This window comes from Copadichromis virginalis, linkage group LG9 (assembly GCF_057382275.1).
Source record: "Copadichromis virginalis isolate Kocher_CV1m ecotype Utaka linkage group LG9, C_Virginalis_male_GT1.1, whole genome shotgun sequence".
Classification (NCBI taxonomy): Eukaryota; Metazoa; Chordata; class Actinopteri; order Cichliformes; family Cichlidae; genus Copadichromis; species Copadichromis virginalis.
This window is the reverse complement of record NC_140626.1, coordinates 27884484-27909948: the sequence shown is the minus strand read 5'-3', so window position 1 is coordinate 27909948 and position 25465 is coordinate 27884484. Positions and strand designations below refer to the sequence as shown.

At 40.1% G+C, this 25465-nt stretch overlaps 1 protein-coding gene across 3 annotated transcripts in view; it reads right to left on the bottom strand.

Annotated features, from left to right (window-relative positions):
• myripb (myosin VIIA and Rab interacting protein b) overlaps positions 1-25465 on the bottom strand; it is a 129066-nt gene that overhangs the window by 23101 nt on the left and 80500 nt on the right. For all 3 annotated transcript variants that reach the window (XM_085468574.1, XM_085468572.1, XM_085468573.1), the window contains exon 4: positions 3944-4080. In XM_085468574.1, the coding sequence (XP_085324700.1) occupies positions 3944-4080 (137 nt within the window). The remainder of the gene's footprint in view (positions 1-3943; positions 4081-25465) is intronic.

Here is a 25465-nt window from a genome sequence, read left to right as displayed (position 1 = left end):
ACCATCAGATACAAGCGTTTTAATTTCCTAAGCTGCAAAGCAGACAAGTGGCTTACACTAAACTAATTTCGAAGTTTGAATAACTATGTTTGACAAGGTACTAGCAAGATGCCACAATTTAGATGACAGACACCTTTATTATGTATAACCAAACACCTAGCCGTGCTCCAGCTACAAAAAAGTTGATTACCAGCACGTAAAGCTCAATAACATCACATCAGGGTTGTGCCGCTGGACAATGATGTCAGGGACTGATGATGGTCATTTGCTCTTCACACACTACTCTCCATTTAATCTTTACTTATTATTCATCTTTGACTGTCTTCTGCAGTGTGTCTTTTGTCCTGACGTCCTCACATCACCACCAGCCAGTTACAGCAGACCCTGATAGGCCCCTCCCTGAGCCTATCGGAGATTTCCTTCCTTCCTTTTCCTTCCCACTGTCACCAAGTGATTGCTCAAAGGGCATTGTTTAAATGTTGGCGTTTTCTCTGTATTACTGTAGGGTCTTTACCTTACAATATCAAGCACCTTGAAGTGGCTATTCCTGCTGGTACTACATAAATAAAACCGAATTGAACTTAACTGAATTGATGAAGGTGCCTGTGCAGACAGAAAGGCCCCAGCCAGATAGATCCAGAACACAGGAATCCTCTTATCCCATCATGGAAGTGGCCAGTGTTGTTTCGACAGGTTTGAGAATCAATGATTACGTAGCACTGCAGTTCAGGTCATTTCAGTGGGAAGAAAATGACCGAAGACAGAATCTGTGGGCCCCCTCCCACACTGTTGTTAGTGTTTCCAACCTTGGCGTCAGCAGTTTTGTACTCCTGCGTTGATGCCAGCTTGGAACTGATTCTTGATATTTCATATCAGTATTAAAATTTAAATGGATTCATACTCTGTCATGTGCTCTGTGTGCATAAGAGAAAGAAGTGCTTTCCCCTCTAGCCTCTTGCCATGACACTATACCATATCTCTGCTGTTTTCTGTCACATCTAATAGCCTCAGTTTGTTGACATGTAGGCTCTTATTCGCTGCAAGAGTTTAATACTAAAATGTTTAAGAGAGACTAATGCACAATTAAAAACAACCGCTGCACACATTTCTTTTAATTTGATGCTATATTCCCCATCAAAGGCATTAATTACTAATTTAACACACATCCAGATTAGTGCTTTGCATCTGCCGATCCACTTAATCAGACACTTGGATCAGTTCTGAGAAAAGCAAAGAGAATAGATGGATGGATGATTCCCTTTAAGTCTTCTATCTGTTGTCACTGATATGCGATTTGCTCGTCTTCAGAGAACGTGGTCACCAACACTTCATCCATTCTTAATGCGAAAAAGTCCCCAGGCGCCAGATTGATCACGCAGAGCAGCACTCGTATCCTTCCGTGCACACACAGACTATTGCCACAAAGGAGCATCGCTGCCTTCAACAGGAAAACATGGACGTGAAAGCACAAAGAGCATGTTCTGTTCCTTGCGTGACCTTCTCTTTGTCCTCAAAGAGAAGGTCGCACTCTCTCTTTGGAAACACGATAGATGTAGAACAGTCACATCACTCCCACCGGCCGTCATGGCAGCTGACATTTCACACTCGTGTGGAACTGATTTCACTTTCAGTGGCCCCTCGGTGATGAAATATTTAACATTCTTTTCTATGAAAGCAGACTATATTTCACATATAGCCGGGGATGGTTTATGAAGCCGCTTTTCTGTATGCATGAAGAAAAGAGATTATTAACATTCTGGTGGAGTTTCTGGGCTACATAACAAAAACTTATTTTTCTCGAAGCAAAACAGACCAAATGAGATGGTGCAACATCGGCTTGTTAATGAGCAACATCTTTATAATTGATCCCCCCACCACCACCCACCGCAATCTATTGCTGATTTACTTGCTGATCTTATTATTCTGTTGAAGCTCAGCAGTTCTGATGTAAATCGTGTTAATCTGTTTCCCTTATAAACTTGTCAAAACACTTGACATTAGCAGCCAAAAAGGAGGTTTTAGGAGCAATTTTCTTAAAGTCAAAGCCCTTACTTTTCTCAGCTTTAGCTCTGTCTTTTGATCATTTTTTAAAATATCTTTTGAGTTAGTTTGACAGAACACAAGATAATGTATTTAATACAAACACAAAAATGAAATATAACCTCTGACAGTGAGGACATCCACAGCTCTCCTGTACAAGCCACTAATATCCAGACACACACACAGAACCTGAATGGCCTGCACACGTCACAGCATATCCATATCATATGGGCAGTCCGTTAGCCAGTTACTGGGAGTGGGTGTGAGTGGGTATTTGAGAATTGGAAGCGGTGTAATCTACTGGTTGGTTCAGGCAAGCTGGAAGACCATGAGCAGAGTCACATAATCCCTCCTCCTCCTCCCCAGATGGAGGAGAGGAGAGGACCCAGTGCAAGCAGAATGGGGAGGAGGATCGATGATTACAGGGGAGAGAAGTGGAGAGGAAATCAAACAACTAGAGCTTTACAAGGATGATCATTTTGTCCACTCACATACCAAAATAAAAGCTACAGTCACAACAACCAAAAAAATAAAAACCATGAAAGCTTTGTACTTCTCCCAGAAGGACACCCTACTGTGAAAATGATAGAAATGAACTGCAAAATGTCAAACATGCATGGAAGCCACTGAGTAACTGCATACTTAGTTTTGTTTTTTTTAAGAATAAGATTGATGCACAGAGTGCGGATGTAAAAACAAAACAGTCCCATCAAAGCTGTGCGATCAAGCTTTAAAAACCAGCATTTTATTGCTTTTAATAACACCATATAGTTGCTAAACTGAATTGTCACCATGTTATTAGACATATAGACATTAGACATGCAATCGTTGCTCTGGACTTCATACTTTTAGATCTTTGTCATGCAGAATTTGGCCAATCCCATTAAAAGGAAACAACAATAACGCCACAGTAATAATTAATGTAAGTTGCATTGCAGGCTGTAGTACCATAGCTAAAGTCCTCTACTCTGTGCGTTACATAGTTGCAGTTATAATTCCTTCTGGCTGTGATATTCATTGTGCCTCGCAAATCACTTTAGAAATTCCAGACAAAATAAACTTGATGTATTCCCTAAACATCTCAGCTCATCTAATCGTGCCTCAACTCTGACCTGATTTATCCCCTCTGTGTTCTTTTCCTCCATTTAATCCCATGTACCAGGATATGAAATAATGCCTTGTTGTCAGCCACAGGGTGCAGCCCGATCATGGTGCAGCCTGGTCAAAACAATGTTACGTGAAGCAGAGGAAGGCTGGGAGAAAAAAAATAAAAATGTTTTGGTATATACAAGAAGCAAAGTGACCTGAGCCTGAGATTAAGTGGCAGGACTTTTCCGGAGGGTATCTTAACCATGACCATTACCAACTCCAACACTCGTGAGCACCAGCAGCAGCAGCAGCAGCAGTGACTCACCCACTTGCACGAAAGGCCAGTTCATAGGTGCAGAAGTATTTTCAACAAAACCAAGAGAGTCATTTGAGAGACTAGATTTCTCAAAACAACGAAAGAAGAGTCAAAGGATGCGCAGCGGCGAGTTTCGCTTGAGCTGAAGACGTGCATGTGTGTGACAAAACCTTTGTTACCGATGACAAAACAATTAGGCAACTCATTACACGAGACGGCAAAAACGCGTGAAACAAAGCGAGTGACCATTTAACAACGCGGACTAATGAGCAATCAAGTGAGCTTGGCTGCGTTTACTCTTAATGTCTGGCCAAAACCAAGAATCTCAATTTTTTTGATCATCTTTCCAGCAAACTGCTTTAATCACAGCGAGATGCAGACGCTGCCAAAGAAAGATTGTATCTGAAATCAAAATGATGCCAAAGGGAATAATCACAGGGTTAAAAAAGATATATGGCAATAAAAAAAAATCATCATAATATGCAGGAATGTACTTACCTGGGAGATCAGAGAACGTTCCTCTCTCGATGATGTGCTTTCTGTACAGAGTCTTCAAAACCTTGGCGCTGCCGAACCTCTTGAAGCGACTCTTCACATTATTGTAATACCATTCGAGCGACTGCGTCTTCAAAATCCTGTAGGAGCGAAAGGAAACACGACATTGAGTCAAAATGAACAGATGGCAATAAAAGTGGTAGGGTTAAATTCCACTATAATCACAGCAGGATTATAACTTTGAGCTTAAGCCAAAACAATTAAATCTGCATAAGATGAGTATCTTCTAATAATTACAGAGATAGGCAGGCAACCAGACCTTATAGATCAATTAAGAAATGAATGGATGTATTACCCACTAAAGAGTGACGCACACAGGACTGTGGATCTCTGTTTTTGTGGACTTTTCATGTGTTTTAATTTAAAGCAAATTGGCTTTTCAAGGGCTTCTTCCTCTCGTTATGTGTGGGCTGTATAGAAGCTACAAAACTGTTTGAGCAGCACTGTCATGCAGCATCTTAGCAGCGTCTTGTGTGTTTGACAGCAGTGGATGCTTGCGGTTTTCAGATCTGTCGTCACATCATTTTTCAGCCCTTTTCTTATTTCTTGATGCACGGACCAGTGTGGATGCTTGAAGGGCAGCCAGGCAGACCTTAGCAAAGAGCAGATGATTACATAAGCAGTAATTCATAACGGCGAGGGTTATGAAAATCCCTCAGAAAACGCGCTCCCTTTGCGCCAGCGTTGCATTGGATTGCATGAAACTCTGCCAACTTTGTGGTTTATCTTGCAGTCCCTCCTGCTCTCCTCGTGCTTTTCCATGCCACTGTCACTCACATGGGAGGACAAACAAAGACATATTCACTGTTCAAGCAAAGAAAGCCACATAAACGCACTGTATACATCATAGTACACAGTTAGGGCTTGTATGTTTCTGCCTTTGGAACAGTCTTCACAAAACAAATCATAATAAATGACGAACATTTCCTTTGTAATTTGTCTCAACTCAATTTCATTTGTGTGTGTGTGTGTTACAACATTTTGTGCACAAAAAACAGATACATTAAAAGCCTGTGGTACATAATAATTGATTAATTATGCTTTGACAACACCAAATCAGCAGTGGAAAATATCCCCCAACAAAAGTTCAATAGTCTGCTTTTTTATCTTTAATATGAATGAACAGGCTTCAGGTCTGCGGGCACACAGTTCTCTGTGCAAATATGACACCATGCTGCACATATCGTTGGCTCTATTTCCCATATTATGAAAGAGCAAAGTGAGAGAGCTCAAACAGACATGACAGAGTTCTTTAATGCGCGCGCATGTTGGTGCTTCTGCTCAATGAGTGGACTGGTTGGGAAAAGGGAGGGCGAAAATAGCTATTCTAATAAAGGGATGTGGTGTGTCCCTGAGGCTACATGGTCTGCCACATCCATCCCCTCCTCCCTCCTTTTTAACCTCCCTCCGCTGGATTTATTATCCTCTGCCTCTATCAGCTGGGCTGCTCAATGGGCCTCAGCTCCTTAATTTCATGCCACGGGGTCAACCCAGTCAATTTAACGGTGGCTACCGAGCTCAAGTAAAAAGGCCTGGCTCTTTTTCATCTCCATATGGGCTCGGGGAAGGCGGTACAAACATGAATCTGCGAGTGCAACGCAGTTATGAGCTGGCGTCATATGAGGGAGCACTACAAATAGGGTCCATTTCTGAAATGAGCTGGTGCATCGGGGGCAATCTTTAAAGTGAAGGAAATACTGAAGGAAATGAAAGTGCTGCAAAGCAATGGTGAAATGAAGTTGTATGCCTGAGTAGCATCTATGTATAGAGCAAAATGAAAATAAGTATCACTGCCTGTCTGCTAAACCCCATGGCCATTTGGAATTTGTCACTACTGCTATGCCCTACTTTCTTAAAAGCCACAGTACTACCTGGAAATGTGGATTTTCTTTCTGAAATTATGACTGTTTAACACACTAATAGTTTCCACCATAGTCAGTTAAACTTGTGGTTAATTAGACTATGCTGCCTCTGGCTTTCTTTAAAAAAAATCTGTCCCCTTTCAAAACATCTTCAAAAAGGCATACCGAAAGTGCACCAAGGATATTGACACCAGACCAATAAGACTAACACTGATCATCTCAGAGTGAAATTATTCTCTGGGAGAACGTTGATGCTGTCAATTGTAGATATTACTTGGACACATAAAATCCACATAAACTTTGTTGCAGACCAACAACAATAGAACTCCTTGGCAACACTTTGTTGCATTGTTGATCCATTCAAAGAGTCCAAATCTTTGACCCAGACTTTAATCCAACCAAGCACTGCAATAAGTCTATGAAAATCCCATCCATGGACTGAGACCCAAAGGATCCAGTGCCGATGTCATATTAAATGTTTAAACTCATAAATGTTACTATTTCATTAAAAAATATATGCTAATTTAACATTTTATATGAGCAACACATCTCAAAAATGTTTGGAAGTAGGTTAAGTAAGTGGTACTAAAAAGAAAACAGCTGGAGGAACATTTTGCAACTAATTCAATTAATTCAGCAACAGGTCAGCAACATAACTGGAGGTCTTGATGCATTCTCAATCATCCAGGTAAGCAAATCTCCAAAGGTTGATTCTGTTCATCTGGACGTAGCGAGAAACGTTTCTCCCACTGAAAACGCTACGTCCAGATGAGCAGAATCAACCTTTTGAGAACATGATTGGATATAAAAAAGTGCATCTTAGAGAGGCAAAGACTGTCTGAAATAAAAATGGGTTCACTACTCTGGAAAAAACAGCATTTGTCTCACAATGTGAAATAGCAAAGAATATCTCATCATTTATAGCAAATCTCTGTGTGCAAGATTCTGAATGCTATGCAGTGCTAAACTTGCCCGGTTTGACGTGTAGCTGCCATCAAATTCAAAATTAGATTTTTCTTGAAATTTCAAATGTTCTCAATTTAAACATTTTATATGTTTTCTATGGTCTGTTGTGAGAGTTGGGGTTAAATGTGGCTTTATGAGATTTATAAGTTATTGGTTTACATTGTAGACAGCATCCTAACTTATTTAGAATTGGGGTTGTATGTTATATATACATATATATTGCCTCACAGTGGCCCAGAGCTTTCACTCCTTGGTTTGCCAGTCTCACTGGCACAAAAAACAGATGACCAGTAAATGCAATCCCCAGCTTAGACATCTGCTTCGTTCCATACCAGTGACACAAACTTTTTATAGTCAAGCGCTCCCTTTAAAAAAAGACAGATGGATTAAGGACAGAGGGAGAGGCGTCTTGATGAATGAAGCATGACATTGCTTCCCTGGAGTGATCTGATCTAAAAAGAAGATGAAGAAGGGAGCAGAGTAGAGTGGATAAGCAGAGGCTTTCAAGCAAGAGCTCCACTGTTGTGTGAGCTTCTGCAAATACTCATACGCACTTTAATAATGAGGCTAAGAGATTCCCTGAAGCTCAGCTGCTGCATGAATAAGAGGGATTCCTGTGGTCTCCTGACGCTAGGTTTACCCTTCCGTCATCATCACTTTGCTCAACTCCCTGCCGAAGCTTTGGAACCAGCGCTTCATTTCTTAAAAGGGCTTCTTCTCTACCCCGTTTGCCCTCTGTACTTCAGAAACCAATTTGCACATCTAAGTGAATCCTAAATAAAATATATATAACAGTACGTCAAAGAAGTGTAATAAGAGTAGCTGGATTTGCTGACTTCCCACCTCCCCCAGAAAAGGGAAACTATTATCATAATTGACTTTCTGTGCCTTCTAATTAGTTGGTTCAGCTTCTGTTGAAGTCACTGTAGAGGCAACGGAAGGAGAAGGGAAGGTGGGGGTTGACTATTGCAGCACATCAAACAAACCACATTCCCTTCTGAAGGCACGCGGCGTGATTGATCTTGTTAATGTAAGATCAAAGTGTCTGATGCAGGGGAGGTTAAAGCTCCCAGGTTGTGAGGTCTGAGACAAAAGCTCAATGACTTATTCCATACAGTACAATCCTGTTTTCGTTCCACAAACTCAATAACTCATTTTTTTGCCTCATAAAATTTTGAAGTAGTCTACACTAAGTTTTCCATTCCCTAGTTGCATAGGCAGCAGCCTAAGCATAGAAGCCCAGACCTCGATTGACATTTGTCAGTGTATTACTTGTGCCCTCTCCAAAGGAATGTTAGGTCACCCAAGGGCCCCAACAGCAACCCTAGAGGCTGTCAAGATACAACATTTAGCTCAGTGACATTTTTGGATATTGCAAGCTATGGTGAAGAATCAAAGCTTGATTAGGGAGAGAATTTAACTGTAATTTATGATATGAGCACCAGGAGAAAACGGTCCCAACAAGAATGAATGTGTTTCATCTGCATCTTTTGCTGCTTCTACAGTGGTGTGCTTGTGCAGATTACATTTGTCCAGGAGGAAGAAGTGGGAATGAGAGATTGATTTAACATGCACACTGTAAACTGTGGAAATAAAACCAGGACAAGAGGGAAATATATACCATATGATTTAATATATGATTTAATTTCTTTGTGTGTTTATTAATAATAAACACACAAAATATACTGGCAAGAATAGTCATTCATTTAGCAGTTTACTTCATGCTCTTTACATAATGTCAGTAATATGGGATGTCTTGAATATCATCTCAGACACTCAGGCCCACCTCCTTTTCAAAACCTTCTCTTTGTTAGGGGCAGCCAATTAGAAGAAAGGTGGCTTAGAGGGAGGGTGGCTTTAAAGTAAATGAAATGAGGGGCAGCAGTGCCAGTATTTATTACCGCTCACTAAAGTGAAAGATTAAGAACATTAATAATTAATAATATATGGAACTGGAAAGAATCATAATAGTTGAAACCTAAATCTATTTTAGTATTCAGGTCCCTGTACTTTTTATCTGTGTTTTAAGGAATATAGCCGGTCATGCGCACAGGTTTTATGACACAAAGCTGAGAAAAATGCTGATTATTTTACATTATACTTTGTATATATGCAATGCATTGTAAAATAATTGGCACCGTTTTCAGCTTGGTGTTAATAGCAATGCTGTCTGTTTCACTATATCACAGCACTAAAGACATGCTACTAAAATATAGGCATTGGCAGAATAGGACAAGGTCGTGGGTCAACTGCAATGCCCATGAGATTTTCTGCAAACCTGGGCAGAACCGTACTAACCTGTCGGTATGATTTAAAACAGCATGTGGCTTGCAGGAGGCAGGAAAACAGCGCTCACACAGCAGTAGTCCTGTACATAACCTTTCCAGGAAGCAGCATGAATATTGATCAACTGCCTGTTCCTCTGTGATTGACATTTAGATAGGCAGGAAGAGGAAAATAAAAAGAATACATTATTTAATAAGGCGGTAAGAGGCGTATTTGTATTTCATGCACCATTTCTCCTTTTCTAATTTAGTGAGTGCGTGTGTGCTTTTTATTATTATTTCTGCATCCTTTCTCTTGCATGCTTTCTGTTCCTGCTGGAATAAATAATGTGCTCATTTAAAAGCACACCTCAGCTGGAAATATATTATATAAAATGCCAGATATGATGTTCAAATACGGGTAGAATAACAACCCAAACAACACATTGCATGCTACTCATTTAGAAGTCCGAGAGCGCTGACCATATGATCAGGGTCTGTAGAGAACACCGAGCATCTGTTTCTAGGATACAGTCTATATATCACAGGAAGAGCAGGAGGTCACTTAATGAACAGGGCACTATGACCGGAGCATTTTCATGCTGCATGTATTTAAATATACACAGGATTTAACTTGGATAGTTGCTTCAAGTTCAAAGTAAGGTGCTTTGGCACATTCATTTCACTTATCTGTATCTTTAAAAAGTATACAAACGTAAGCACAGACAGCTTTAAGCAATGGGCAGAAAATTTACTCTTCCATTGCTTCTTTCTGCTAGCTTTCTTTCATGGCCTAAAGCTATCATCCTTCTCTCTCCCTATCTCTCTGCCTCATGTGTGTCCATCCTACTTTTTATCATTCAGCTCTCTCTTTAGACCTTCGCCTTTCAGTGCTGGCAGCTGAAAGAGACCAGGGCACAGTATGGAAATTACTATGCTACTTATGCACTGCCAAAATGGCTTTCTTAAAAATCAGTTAATCGATGGAGGATTAGACACTGAGCTTAATTAATTTCTTTCTGAATGAAGTGACGCCTAGATCAATCAGTGTTTACTCATGAGAGACATTTAATATTCTCCTTGAGGTTGATGCAGAATGTTTACAAGTTTAGTTTGTGAAATGTTAAAACTGTAAGATATCTTATTTAGAACCATATATTATCTAATAACTAGCAGAATACAGGGTATTGCAAACAGCATTTGCTCTACTGTACAGATAAATGTAATACAGCATTTGAAGTCTTTGGACAGACTGAAAGTTTATCAGTCATGAGGGTTTGAGTTTCAATTGGAGCTCGAAATTCACCCCTCATGGTGCAATTTTGGCATGGATTACCTACCTTGTCATTCACACATTGTCACAGCACAGGCACGTCTTGAAGAATACTTTATTTGAACAAAAAGAGGCTCAAATATGCTGCTCAAGAACATACGAAACCCCCTTTGGTTTAAAGTGACAAGTCTTGACCAGAAGCATTTGTTTTTCCATTGAGGTTTTTTCTACAGTGCAATTTTCTACTGGATGGACTGTAGTTTTGGCATGTCTGTACGTCACAATTCTTTTTTTGAAGTTACAGCTTGATCCAAATACACAAAAATGGCATGTGGATAAAATTTAGGAAAACCAGAAACTATCCCATGCTTCATGACCTGGAGTAAACTTACCTGGAGCTATAAGCTCAAGCAATTTGGGCTCTTCATTAATCTCTCTCTTCCTGTGTTTACAGTTTGAAATAATGGGGAAAAAACAGCCTGTAATTGTTAGGATGCCTGGGTCGTTGACCCAGGGTTTTGAGTTTATTATATTATTTATCATTTCTAGTCTTTGGTTTCTTTGTTAGAGTTCTGTCTTATGGTTTATGTCTCTGTGTAATCCTTGCAGTCGCCCCTGTCTGCTATATCCCCGTGTCCAGTCAGTGTCTGTGTCTGCCCTGGTCCCACGTCTCTGTTCCCTCTGTTGTAGTGCCTGCCTGCGAGTCTGTGTCTGTGTTATGTTTCCTGTTTTATTTTGAAAGTCCGTGCCTCATGTCTGGTTTTGCGTCCTTTGTCTCGTTAGGCCTGATTTGCCCCAGCTGTGTTTCCCTCCTGTTGCCCATTCCCTGATTGCTCCCTCTGTGTATTTAAGCCCTGTGTTTCAGTTTGTCGGTGTCATGATCTACCTACATCTTGCTGTGTGTTCTGTCTGTGGAAGCCTATTTTGTATTCCTAGTTTTGTTACCCTTTTGAGTTCAGCATTAAAGCTGGTGGACCCAAAGGTCTGCATTTTGGGTCCACCATTCCTGCCTGCACACAGCCTTCACATGACAGTAATGCTTTTACTGCTTGTCATACAGTATGAAATAGAATATGATTAACATTTGGAGAAATTAGCAAAAGTGAACCAAAATTAAGGCGCGTACACAGTGGAGTAATTGAGCATTTGAGAATTAAGTAAGGGCACTGACCACAATTTGGCTCCTGTAACAGCTGGCCAGATGTGTCGTCGTGTGTTGCTGTTCAGTTGCACATGTAGGTCTGTTAAAAGTGATGTCAGACATATTTACTTTAAGCCACTCCATACACAAGCTACATGGCCATCTGGAGAAATGAGAAAGCTACAAAGAAGGTTTTTTTAACACCAGCTGTGGTGCATTTACATACTATTTGATGTGACTGTATAGAGCATATAGGAAAAGGAGATAATCTGCTCTCAGAGTCCTCCTCCTGCACAGCTAGAGCACCACATGGGATTTTAAGCGGAGCATGCGGAGAGGCAGAACGCTGCAGCAGCCCAGCAATGTGAGGAATTTTGTCACAGAATAGACCGCAGTTACGCTTTCCACCACACAAGTCCTCCTCCATCTGGCTATTCTGTGTTGATAATGAAAACTGCAGCTCCCTGCAGCCTTTATCTGAGCAGCTATCTGAAGCCAAAAATCATGGACAGTCAATATGATTAGAGGCTGAATGAGGTGAAAGCATGTAAACAAAATGAATTAACTAAATGTCGTGTGAGAGAACTACAAAGCTTGTGGTTGTAATTAAACGTCAATAAGATGGCATCGCTGGTGTTTTGATTTTTTTTTTCCTAGGTCACTGTGGGAGCCCTGATTTTATCCTCTTAATGTCATCAAACACCTCAGCAAGGAAATGAAAATGCAGTCAAATAAAAAGGATTTTAGAGATTACACAATAACTGAATAGAAAAAAAAACAAAAAAAAACAGGAAATATGTTTTTTTTATATCCCCAATATTACAGCATCAAAGGTGGAAGAAATACTTTAATGTAGCGAAGTTATTATTGAGATTATCCTGTAATGAGAAGATCAGTCCTAATTGCAAACGTTTCCGTCAACAATTATCTTGCAGACATGCCCTTTCCCTATTGACCCCCGTATATGCTCAGTAATTGCAAACTTAGCTGAATAATAATGTCAGCTATGCACGTACGCTGTATAAAAGAAAAAAATCAGTCAGTGGGAAATGAGGGAAGGGTGAGCTGAATAGAGGTCATTAACCTGATTCAAACCTCAGACATTCTCTGCGAGTTACTTTGACACAAGGACAAACAGGAGAAAAAGTGGTAATCCTGAATGCTGAAGCTGCCAGAGCTCAATGTACCGAAGTGTCATTTTTAACAGCCTGTTAGAGAGCAGGAGGACCGAGCCTGACAACACCAGACAGATATCAGGATACACTGCCACCAGTCAGAGGCAGGAGAGAGGAGCAACGGAGGGGAATGAGAGGGCAGAGCAGGATAGGAAACGAAGGCAACGATGGTCATGTTAAGAAGAAAGGTCATTGCGTCGATGGGCGTCATGGATGCCAGGCACACGGGGCATTTGCTCTGCGTGGTCTATTTTTAGAAGTCTTCTTGAAAGCACACCACCATCCTATAATCCATGTGAATCGATCTTCAGTGGAAAATTGGGGGAAGCGAAGATGTCTTTAGTTGCAGTTGGCCTTTTAAGATGACTTTGAATTTATGTGTGTGTGTGTGTGCTTGATAAGCCAGGAAACAAAGAGGTTTTTTTCCCCACATAAGAGGAACATATTGTATGGAAAGTGTTTCAGAGAAGGTTACAGAACAGCTCCAGACATTAAAGTTTGACATTTTGAATCAGGTCGCCTAAAGCAACGGTCTGTATGGAAAAGTTCACCTCGCTTTCCGCTTGCATGAAAGAAAGATGAAAAAGGTTTCGGGTTTCGTTTCTGGTGCAGATGAAGTGCTTGTCCTTGGCTTGAAAGACACATCCCATTAATGCACTAGTGTCATTTATAGCATAAGCACAGCTTTATTGTTCTACACACCACAGAGGTCACATGCAGCTGAAGAGAAATCAGATTAACGGTGATTATTTGTAGAAGTTTTTAGAGCAGACTGATGCCCATTAAAGACTAAATACCCTGCAGTGCTTCCAGTCTGAAATCTATATGCAAATGGACACTAAAGGCGGCACATGGCTTTAAAAGCCAAACCCACAAATCTGGTCAGTAGACCCGGATGCCTGTCTCTATCTCACAAGGGCATTTCTGAATATTTTGAATTGCACTGCCACAGGAGACCATTTCTTTTCTCCGGTGAAGACGGTATAAACCACCTCCTATTACACTCAAGTGAGTTTTTTTCCCTCCCCGTGTGTGTGGGTCTGAATATACATGCTTTTTTCTATTGAAATGATTCCTGTGTAGCTGTGACCTTAGGGCCACATTCTTCACTTTTTAAATGTATTTCAAAAAATTCAGCCAACCAGACGATAAAGCTGGCCATTTCACTGCATTCCCACCAATTAGGAAACCAACAAAGGGCCTGCTTCCCAAATGAGCCTCTGGCTGCCCTCATACTGGAAACAGTTCCCATTAAGTTAGTCACACGCCACCACCCAAAACACAAAAATCACTGGGACAGCAGAAGCCTCCTGGGTTTTTTTTTGTATTTTTTTGGTTCGGCCTGTTTTGTTTTCAGTATCACTGCATATCTGACTCTCTTTGTTTCTCTTGAAATGCTTCCCTTAACTTAACTCATTCATGAAAAATTACACATGTATGTTTAATCTGAAAAGAAAGGAAATGAGGCAGAGGATGGTCCCACTGCTGAGGTGTTGTTAGCAGAACAGGGACAGCACTGGATTGTTTAGTGGTTTATTGCCCCAAAACATAATGATATCAACTAGCAACATTTATCTGAATATTAGCATTTTTTAAAGAATATTGGACATGCTTAGCCAGACCGTGAAAGTAATGTACACGTGCTAGTGACAAAGGTTACAAAGAGAGGTTAAAGACAACTGCTATGTAGCAATCTAATTGCAAGGAGGTATTTCTGTAGTCTATTGATACTAGATAGTGGAAAAGGGGTGGGATTAAATAAGCTTATGCTTCTTCCTGCTCCTTTTTGAACATGAATGTTATTTGGAGTTGTGGTTGCTCGTTTTCCTTTTGTTTTGCTTTGTTCATTTGTCTCTTTTAATTCTATTTTGTTGTACTTTTTCAGCATGTTCAAAATAAAGATAAAAAAAAAAAAGTCAGATTTATGTTTCAGAGCTACAGCTAGAAGGTCAAAGCTCCTCATTTGCATCAGGACCAAAAAAAGGAATTTAGGACGTAAAAACGAAGGCTAATTATTCTTGTGATGAAGACGACATTAAAGTAATTACTATAACAAGCCCACTACAATAGGAACTGTTTACAGTTTATAATCGTCGTGCTTAATATTTCTTAATTACCTCAGTTTACCCTGTTTGTGCTAAGTCGAACACTTTCAGGTAACTATAAAGATAAATATAACATTATCTTGAGCACTCACACAAACATGGTACAAAGCTAATAACTCTACCCGGCTCAGTCTGGTAGACAGGGCGTGGGAGACGGATGACAATGAATCATTAATGTTAGGCACAGAAATGCATGCAGTGTGCATACACGCTCAATCACACACACATAGACATCCTTGTACACTTCTCTTTATGGTGACCCTTCATTGCATTTCCTAGCCCAATGCTCTAAAACCAAACCTTGGCTGTCTACCTGAAATTTGAAACATGTGGGGTCCCCAAAAGCTGTTGTATCCTACAAATATAGTGGGCTCCTGGTTATCAGACCCCACAAATGTAGTAAAACAAGTACACACACACACACACACACACTAATTTATCTCTTCTCTCTTACTCATCCATCCTTCCCCATTTACAGCATGGTGTTTTCTCTGCGCCATCGCTGATTTTGTGGTGACTGAGACAGATGGGAGGGTTGAGAGGGGAATGGCTCACCAACTGAAGAGGAGAAATCCCTCATTGTCTTTTACTATGAGCTGAAAAGGAGTTATCATCATCATCATCATATTCTTTATGCCTTTTGCACCATTCCCCCTTCATTCCCCCTTTTGCTTTTTTTGTCAACATATTATTGTTTTCAAGTTGGTCTCTTCATTCATTTCTCTGTATATTTTTCATAAAGAAATCTGGGTAAATTAAAACAGGGTAACAATATTAAAAGAGTTTCTTAACCTCCTAGGACCTGGCGTCCACATATGTGGACATCACATTTTGGGTTGTCTAGTCCAAAATACTAAATTTTGCTCTACAAGGGCCTGTTATCCACTTACGGGGACATTATACTGCCACTGCTCTATCAAAATTTAAAACGAATGTCCTCATATGTGGATCTCATTTTTCTCAGAAAAACATTCATCACATCCCAATCAGCCCAAATAACAGAGAGAAATTAAAAATGCATGCCATGAAAGAGTTTGAGTTCAACAGATACATATATAGATCAACTTGGAGTGTCTTACAATTGTGGAAACAATATTCAAAAGGTACATGTCAGACTGTGACATATCATCATGCACCAATAGCTTCAGTGTGATCAGGCTTGTGAGGGACTGTATATTGGAGATATGATGTTAGTGTGAAGTGGATGAGAGGATAGCAGGCTGCAAAGATGGATGCAGTGTAGATGAAACAGAGTGCCATCCATCAACCAGTGGCCTCTGTGACAGTCTACCCTATATGACTAACCAAACACATACTAAGCTAAGAGGGCTTTACCGCAGCGTGAGAGGATATAACCTCACCTTCAAACTATTTCACCATTAGGTCAGATCATAATCTTTTCAGCCTATATTTTTTCTCGTCTTTTAATTACCAATGTAAGCTTCATGAGGATAAAACCTTCCAAAACTACATCAGAAAAGCAAAATCATATATGGCAACATATGAAGGAAAATGTACCAGTTCAAAGATTAAGCTCATTTGGATGACTGGTGCATTAACACACTGCTGTTTAAGCATCTTTTTGCGAGTTTTTGGCTTTGATCACTCAGAAGAACCTTTGCCCTTCCTCTTTCATGTCAGTGTGCACATGCAGACGTGCACCATACTCCAGGCCAGGGCAGGGAAGCGCTGCATTATTCACACTAATGCTGTCACACTGAGTAATTGAAGCCAGGAAGAGGTGGAGGGTGCAAAGTGCGAGTGCATAGATACCTTCTCTCACTGCCTCCAAGTAGGAATTGTTTTGATCATTATCAGTGACCTCTAGGTGCGATCAGTGCAGACATCAAGGTGATATTCTGCATCTGATGGCAAAGTCAATATTGAAAGGGGTTGTGGCGGTCAGTGTATGGACAGACATACAGCTGCAGTGTATGCTGCTGCAAATACAGGAAAAACCCTTCATAAATATGGGATACTCAGTTCTCCCAAATTTATTTTAAAATAATCATTTTTGACATTTGGAATAAAGTATCCAAGTCCTGTTCAATTGTATTTTATTTAGATAGCGCCACACACACAGTGTCAGAATAACAGTTGCCCTGAAGTACGTTATATTGTAAAGGCCCACAGTAATGGAAGAAAACTCCTACAATAGGATGAACCTCTATGAGGAAGCACTTGGTTATGGTGGGAAGGGAAAACTCCCTTTTAACAGGAAGAGACCTCCAGCAGAATCAAGCCCATAGAGGGGCAGCCATCCACAATGACTGGCTGGGGGTGAGGGAACGAAGACAATATTTATCACTATGAAAGAGATACTCAGATGTTTTCGGGAAAGTGTTAATAAAACATCTGAGGTCTGAATGAATGAATATTGTAAAATTTAAGTGTGTCTAATTCATGTTGTACTATACACATCATGCAAAGTTTGTTACAGAAAATTCCACATTTTGTTAAGAAACCTATTTAAACCTTTTAAAAATATGTTGCACATCCTATTTTTATCTTTGTTCTTATTTAATAGATACCTGCAGTTGCACTCTCAACATTTGTTGTTGAGATTTTTCATGGAATCTAATTCAGCTTCATACTGCTGTGTTGGAAGTGTTGTAAAGAGCTAATGTGGCCGATCACTCAGACTTCAGCTGTGACTCATAACGTTGCCTTCACAAGATAAAGGATTCTCTTGCCATTCTTTTTCATGCACCTGCTTTAAATGTTATCAGCCCATTAGGCTAAATATTAGGCTAAATGACTGTTATCACTCACACAGATTTAGCTTGTATGGGCTCTCCCCCTCCTTGTAGCTGGTTCAATAGGCTTACAACATTAAGTGGTGGTGGTGGTATATATAACACATATGGGTGTTTGCTGAAACAATCGTGGCAAGTCTTTATTCAACAGAGGTGAAGTAGGTGATGGCGTGAGTCATTTGCTGAACTTTAACCCCAGAGATTGAGGTAGGTAGTACATATGTTTTAGTGATTTTGCCTTTTTACTTTGAGTTTCTGTTTGGTTTGGTTAAAGCACAAAAATCCCTTGTTTAGGGCAGGGAATAACTATGGCTTGTGTTTACCATTACACACACACTACATGCACCCTTCTCCTCTACTGTGTGCAGTTGGGCCCAATCTGAATCTGAAGCCTCTGGGTAGTAAAAAAATTCCGTTGGTTATTTATTTTTTTATATATGAGGAACTATGAGTCACAAAACCAAATAAAGAACAAGCTGAAAAAGTAATGTGTTCTGCTTGAGGTATTTTTATTTAAAGCTACATATCTGACTAGATGAAAATGTCAACTGGACGTGTAGAATTAAAATCTGATGCTGGAAAGTTGATTGTAGGGTATGCTGTGTTCAAGTGACAGGCACAGTGGAGGAGTGAGCATTCTCTGTATAAACCAGAGCCACTAAGAGGCTGCAAACATGGTAAGTGGTGAGATAAACTAATGAATTACACTTGACCTATGCACCCAAACAATCTTCTCCAATGCAATGTCAGAATGTAGGGAAGTGTTTTGGTGTGTGTGTGTGTGTGTGTGTGTGGAGGTGGTAAGGAAAGGGATTAGCAAGCATGATCTAACCCAAAGATGTGTTTAATCTCTTCTTCACCTCATTTCTTCTATCCATATTTCTTCCTTGTCCTTTTATCTTTGTCCATCTTTGAGTTTTTCGCAGTCTATGTTTGTACCAAGATTTCTGAGTGTGTTCGTGGTAAAATATATATATTTCTTCCAGATGATACTTTGTCCTGTATCCCCGAAGTGTGCATTAGTCTGTCTGCTTGTAAACACTAGAGATGGCACGATACCACTTTTTTATGTCTGATACCGATACCGATATGAATCCGATATAGTGTTTTTTAATCAAAACTGTTTTTTTTTTAAATATCTTGCTGCATTTTGTATAAGTTCATACTCAAGTTTAAAACAACAACTACACTAAAGCTATTCTGTTATACCTGTATGCAAAAAAAAAAAATTTCATAGTTCAGCAATACTGATCAATCTAATAAACTTAAACCTACACCATCCTCCCTATTCTGGTATTTTAAAGAGTACTTAGCGTAAATATTAAGCAACCTAACTAATAGGGTTCCAACTCCCAGCAACAACAAAAATAAATAAATAAAAAATAGGGAACCACCCCTCACGCTCCACCTCATGATGCTTAATCGACGTAATCAACCTTAATTTGATGCAGTGTGAAAAAATAAATGCACAGAAATCAATTATTTTTCAAGAAATATTAAATAGATTCAGCATCTTTCTTCAACAAAATTGCAGACTGCACAGATGGTACCTTCCCAAAGGAAAAAGTATTATAGCTTACTAGGGTATATATATTAGACTTAACAGTTACTATATACAATAATTGACTTCTATTCATTTTACATCAAATTAAAACTTTGGGTGTAAGATTCGGATAATTATTTATTAAAAGCTAGACATTTTAAATGAGAATAAGAAAGAAAAGTATGTCTTTGTGCCCCCTTTTCCCTGTTAATGCCCTATCGGCCCCCCTGGCTAAACTTTGCTAGATCCGCCCCTGCACAGTTACCAGCGTCAGCTACGTAGAAAAAGATCCTCGAGTAGAAAGTAATATTAAATACATTCTAACAACAGCTGATCAAGCTTAAACGTGCTGCTGTTGTTCAGCCGCTGGTTTCCTCTTTCTGGTGCAAAGTGGGCCAAAAACAAACCAGAGACACGGACTCGCGACAGAAAAGCCGATCAGCTGATCGTTAAGCAGTTTCATGATTGAAGTAGCAGCCAGAAGAGGCAGTCGCTCCATATATCGTTTGGTAAGCTTAACGCAGGAATGCTTTACAAACATTCAGGGATGGACTTACACACTTGCTTTACTTCTCTCGGGGATAACTTTGTCGGAGATGAAATGCCGGGTTGCTAGCGAAGCTCCACATGCTATCCAGAGCACCGACAGGTCCCGCATGCCACAGCCGCTCTATCACGTGATGCATACTGCTCCGACGTGCTAACGTTCTGAGGTGAGTTACGGCGTGTTGCAAGTTTTGTGAGGTGCTTTCGTGATATTTAATGGATCGGATTACATTTTTTATTTTTCTCCGATATCCGATCCAGTAATTTAGGTCAGTATCGGACCGATACCGATACGTAATATCGGATCGGTCCATCTCTAGTAAACACTAGAGATTCATGTTTATCTGTTAGGTCCGTGTGTGTCCTCTGCAGGTAGAGAGGCGATCTTTTTTCATACAGTCAACAGGAGATGGGTCCAGGTTTAGGGGATTTCAAACTCACTTACGTATTCTTCACATACCTCCCCCCTCAAGATGTGTATGCTGAAGTAAACAGAAACAGCGTGGATGTGTGAATCCTGCGGCCGTTTGCTGGGGTGAAAAATGATCCTAGCCGAGGGCGAGTGAGGATGGTTTCATGCCTCAGATAGAGAGAGAGGCTGGGATACAGAACAAGAGAGTGACAGAAAGCAAGAGAGTGGTGACGCAGAAAGTGGGGGAGAGCGAGAGAGAGAGGCTCCACAACTGTGGAGAAAGCCTTCATTCAAAATGCATGAATCTACAAGTCAGGTAATCACGAAAGAACCTGCAAGGCTTCCACAAAGAAACCTCTGCAGGTAAAAGCACTCGATACTCAGGGCACTTAATGCACATAACACATAAATTAATAGTCACGTTGACTCACACAATAAAGACACATTGCAAATAAGACAACGAAAACCGACACATATGCGACATATCTCTGCAACATGGCCCCCTATTTGTTATAAAAAGCTGCCACAAGTCTCAATAGCAGCGCAGAGTACATTTGTGCATTGCACTCTTATTTGCGAGCTCTTATGCCAAGAAATGTGCACAAAGTACCTCACTTTGCGTTTGCATACGTGCGTGTGTGTGTTTGTGAACTAGATCGCTGCACAAGTGTGTCTGCTTGCTGCTTTGATATCTTTCACATTGGCAGCTCCGATATGAACAGCTGCTTTGATCCCATTCGAATCAGACAACATCACCCGGGTTCCTTTGCTGCTGCTCTAAACACACAGCCTGAAAGGCACACAGAGACAGAAAAGGAGGGGGATTCCTATTGTTTTCCAATTGCATTAGTTGCTATGGATCAGCGGTCATTCCATGTTCAGAGGAGCTATCTCCTGAAAGATGTTCTGTGGCTTTTTTGCCAACAGATTAATAAAAAAAAATAGATCTGTCCATATTTAGATTTGATACGGCATTGCTTGTGTTTTGGGAACATACTAAAAGAAAGTGAAAGTATAAATCTATAACTCTTCCAGTAGAACATCCAGAGCAAAGAATCCCTGAAACCAGTTTGTTTTTTAGAAAACTGACAGAGAACTTGTACTTGATTTTAATATATGACAATACAACAAGGAGGTGAAACGCATGCCCTCTGGTACAGAACATAAGAATCGCACTTCTTAATACAGAGACTCTGAAATTATGGTAAATGCTTAAATGGGAATCCTATCCCTCCATTTTCTTGGTGACATTAGTAGATAAAATGATTAACAATAAAGAAGGTGGAAAACTTCACACGGCTGTTTCAAAACTGACAATGCAGGCAGGGAGGTATCCAGCACCAATCCACCAGCCCCAGAAACAGCAGGAGGTACAGACTTGATAACATCATGTGATTTTTCAACAAATGAGATCAAACAGCACTCCTCGCTCAGGTGGGAAATCATGACTAAACAAGGTGAACGGAGTGCTCTAAGCGCCGCAGTGATGCACAGACAAAGCCTCATTTAAAGCGCTGAAAAATGGAAGAGGAGGTGCAATGAGACAGGAGGCCTGGAGCACTGTACAGCTATTGATATGCAGCAGAGAGCGCAATAAGGATGTGTACATACACACCACTTGAAGTCCTTCGGAACGGCAACAGCACAGGGAAAGTGGGGTAGTGAAATTAGCATATTCGTCTAATTGTTATTCATTTACACTGGCTCCATTTCCCAGTGCATTAAGTCCACATGTCAGATGTGTGCATTATATTTCTCAGCATGCCCGAGCATATGCTGCAAGGACAACTGACGGATATCAGGCAGCCCTCTGAAGTCTTGTCAAAGAAAACGCGAGCAGCAATAAAGTCACATAATCAGAAACACTGTTTTAAAATGAACCTGGTTAATTAAATAAAACCTTCTACATGTTTATGGTAATTTATGCTGTGTTGCACAGACGCTTCCTCTCTTTGGAGGAAGCACAGGGTGAATTAATAATGACTCACTTACACACAAGTTTTTCAGTACACCATCACAATGAGCCAACACACGCAAAAGCGTGACATCATCAAAGTGGAATGCAGCCATCATTACTACACCTGTGCTTTCCCTTAAGTGGAAAATATAGCAATAGCTTTGATCAGCTATTAAAAACTTAACTGATACTTTTATGTGTTTTGGTGAACTGCTACTCCATCAGTTATGTATTTATACTTTATGTTGATACATAAAATATTTACTGCATTTATGTGTAACTGAAAACCTTTAAGAGTCTATGTTCCTAATTTTATTTGAACACACTCCTCTTTACTTCAAAACTCGTCCATCCATCCTCTTGTGCTTAACTAATTCAGGCTAATTGGGAGCTGAAGCCAATCTCAGGGGTCACAGTGAGAGAGGAAGGGTACACCCTGGACATGTTGCCAGTCTATTAAAGTCATTCAAAGACTTGTTTCTAATTTTCATGACATATTATACTTTGATTAAACACCTCATGACTCACTCAGCTGAACCACATCTGGCAAACTCGGGTGTTTGGAACAAGGTCAGCTCATGTCAAATATAATTTGAATCACAGATCTGGTAGACTGTAAATAGATATTTAGCGGAGTCAGCTTGTCTTTTATTATCAGCCAAAAATATTTGGCTTTATTTACAAAAAAAAAAAAAAAGGTCGCAGTAAATGTAACTGCAGCATGTAGTGCAGGGGAGTAGTGACCTACATACACTCAAAGTATTAGCCTGTTTTTTATAGCTTAGTGCCATTTCAAGCACATTTTGTTTTTCAGAATGATTCAATTAGTTCGATCACTTTTCTGCCGATCTTCTACGTTATATTACTGAAAAAACAAACAATGCCCCACTTAATATTAGAGTGGGCTGTATATGGCGCATGATGTACTCTGAGTTTGACATCCCTGCTTATCTATCAGTGACGTACCCTCTAGAAACTAGAGTCCTGTTCAGTGTGTTTCACCAACCTGTCTGACACCAATAACCATGCTCATGTCCATGTTCACACTCAATTAAACTCTCTTTTAGTCAACAGGTGCACCAAAACTGTATTTCAGAGATTTTGTGCTGTTCAGTCATTTCTAGAGGGAAACTGAAGCTTTACTTTTAAAGTAATTGTTAGTTCAATTAAGCCATGATTAATGGATCAGTGTATTTATTTAATCAGTCAAAGGATTTATGTTACAGTTCTTGCTCCTTGCAGATCCTTCTCAGTAGTCATTTTGCAGGATATATGCTTCTTAAATCCTTGTGAAATCTAACCCAACATTGACAGAATGTATAAAAATACTGGAAAATTGGGTTAAAAAAAACCTAACTTTCATTAAAGGGACTCTTGGGTTCAAACCAAGGAATGTGCAATGAGTATGAAAATCCCGCAGCAATAATAACTTCTGTTACACTGCAGAGGGTTCACTGTGACAGGAGATCAGACAGGATGATCTGCCTGAGGGAAGGATGAGGGTGCAGAAGAGGAAGAGAAAAAGTGAGAGGTGAAGTTAGGATGAGAAAAAAAACTATTACTATTCATGCAATATTTTTCATTTCATGCCAAATTCTTGAAGATTTACAGGAAAAGGAATAAATTGTGATCTCAGTGTGTTGTGAAAGCCACTAAACCTAATTCATAACCAAAAACCAGAGATTGATTCCACTGATCTGCCAATCATTGAGTTCACATCTTCCCCTGCCAGTCCATCAGGATATCAGACATGAATGGCTGTACTGTGGAGTATCTCCCCTGCTGAAGATGTTATTGATAGATCACATCTGCAAAAGCAGTCATTGTGAAACAGAGTGAGTCAGTGAGGGAGGAGAGGGCTCAAAGGGAGAATGTGCATATTAAAATTTCTATTTGAGTAAGACAATGTGCAGTAGTTACTGAGCTACAAGGTCTTTACTTTGTAAATGTTAGTAGATGGATTAAAAGTGCTGACCTCAAATGACACGAGTAAAACACACAGATTCTCCAGCAGCACTGCACTAATAGCCACAAATATGTGAAGTCTGTTTAAACCATACTGGAGGATACAGTTTGCTTGATTTACCAAATCAATAATAAACTAAAAATGACTCATTTTCTTTTTTTTAGTGGAAGGGAATATTAGCTATAATAATTTTGCAGCTAATGTAAGAGGAGGGTCTAGATGCTAAGCTGCTATGGAGTTGGGGGTCCATGATGGAACAAAAGGGAGCCAACATCTAAAGAACAGCTTTGAGTGTTAAAGAAATGAGACATAAGAGAGTTCAAGTTACACTGAAGACTAAAGGTGATCATAGCAATTATTTCATTAGAATTGTAGAAACTCTGCTTCTGCCGTATACACGGTATTTCCACGCATTTTTGCACACGTTTTAATTAATGGACCCATTTGCCATTTTCCTAACAAAATGTAAAGAAATCAAGACTTTTGTGCAGTATCGTACCGCACCCCAACCAGACACTGTCAGGACTAAAGATTTACTCAAATGTAGAGGTTGAGTGGAAAAAATTTCCAATAAAGGTTTCCAATCGAACACACAAAAGATAGACTCGACTATAAAGCAGCATTAGTAGGTACTTTTCTGTCTCCATTTCCACTAACCCACAATGAAAAGATGAGTTTTATAGCTTGTGTTATAAACCACTAGCCAACTTACTGCACAAACTGCTTTATTTATTTATTTCCAATCACCTCGGTTCTGCAGGCTTGCTGTGTGAGCACTGAAAGCTGTAAATCACTGGCTTCACATGGAGCGTTACAACATGGCAGCCAGTTTCCCCGGTCGAGAAATTACAGGATTTTACCTGCTGGTACACATCAGATCACAGGCACTGTGGATTGTGCTGCTTCAGTGTAGCTCGCTCCACAACTGGACCTGGAGAGGTGCTCAGTTCAGAGGTGTAACTGATTCAGTCTCACCCACCTACACACACACACACACACACACACACACACACACGGAGGAGGCCTGGGATGTGGAGCCTGACTAGTGACATCAGAGAGACATTAATAACTCAGAGCCATAGCTGCAAAATAACACACTGGTAATAGCACAACTGACAGGAATTAGCACACCCGCAAGAGGGAACGTCCAAGGTTCTTTTTGTGCATGTGTGCGCTCGCATGTTTACCTGAATAATAGTGATTTATTGCTTTCAACAAGACCTCATCCCCTACAGAGAAAAGGCTTTTATGCTACACAAGGAGCCACACGATAAGAAGCACTGCAATACAAGCATTCACACTCACATGAACACACACACACACATAAATCCTTACTGGACAGACACACAGAGAGTGCTTCAAGGCTTACCAAACTCTATAGTAATTAGTTTGAGAGTAACACACACAAATTGCATTAGTAAAATTCAAGCAAGTACACTTCAATTAACGTGAGAAATATACCTGAATAAAACTTAAGTGGAACTGAAATGAAAAGGCAA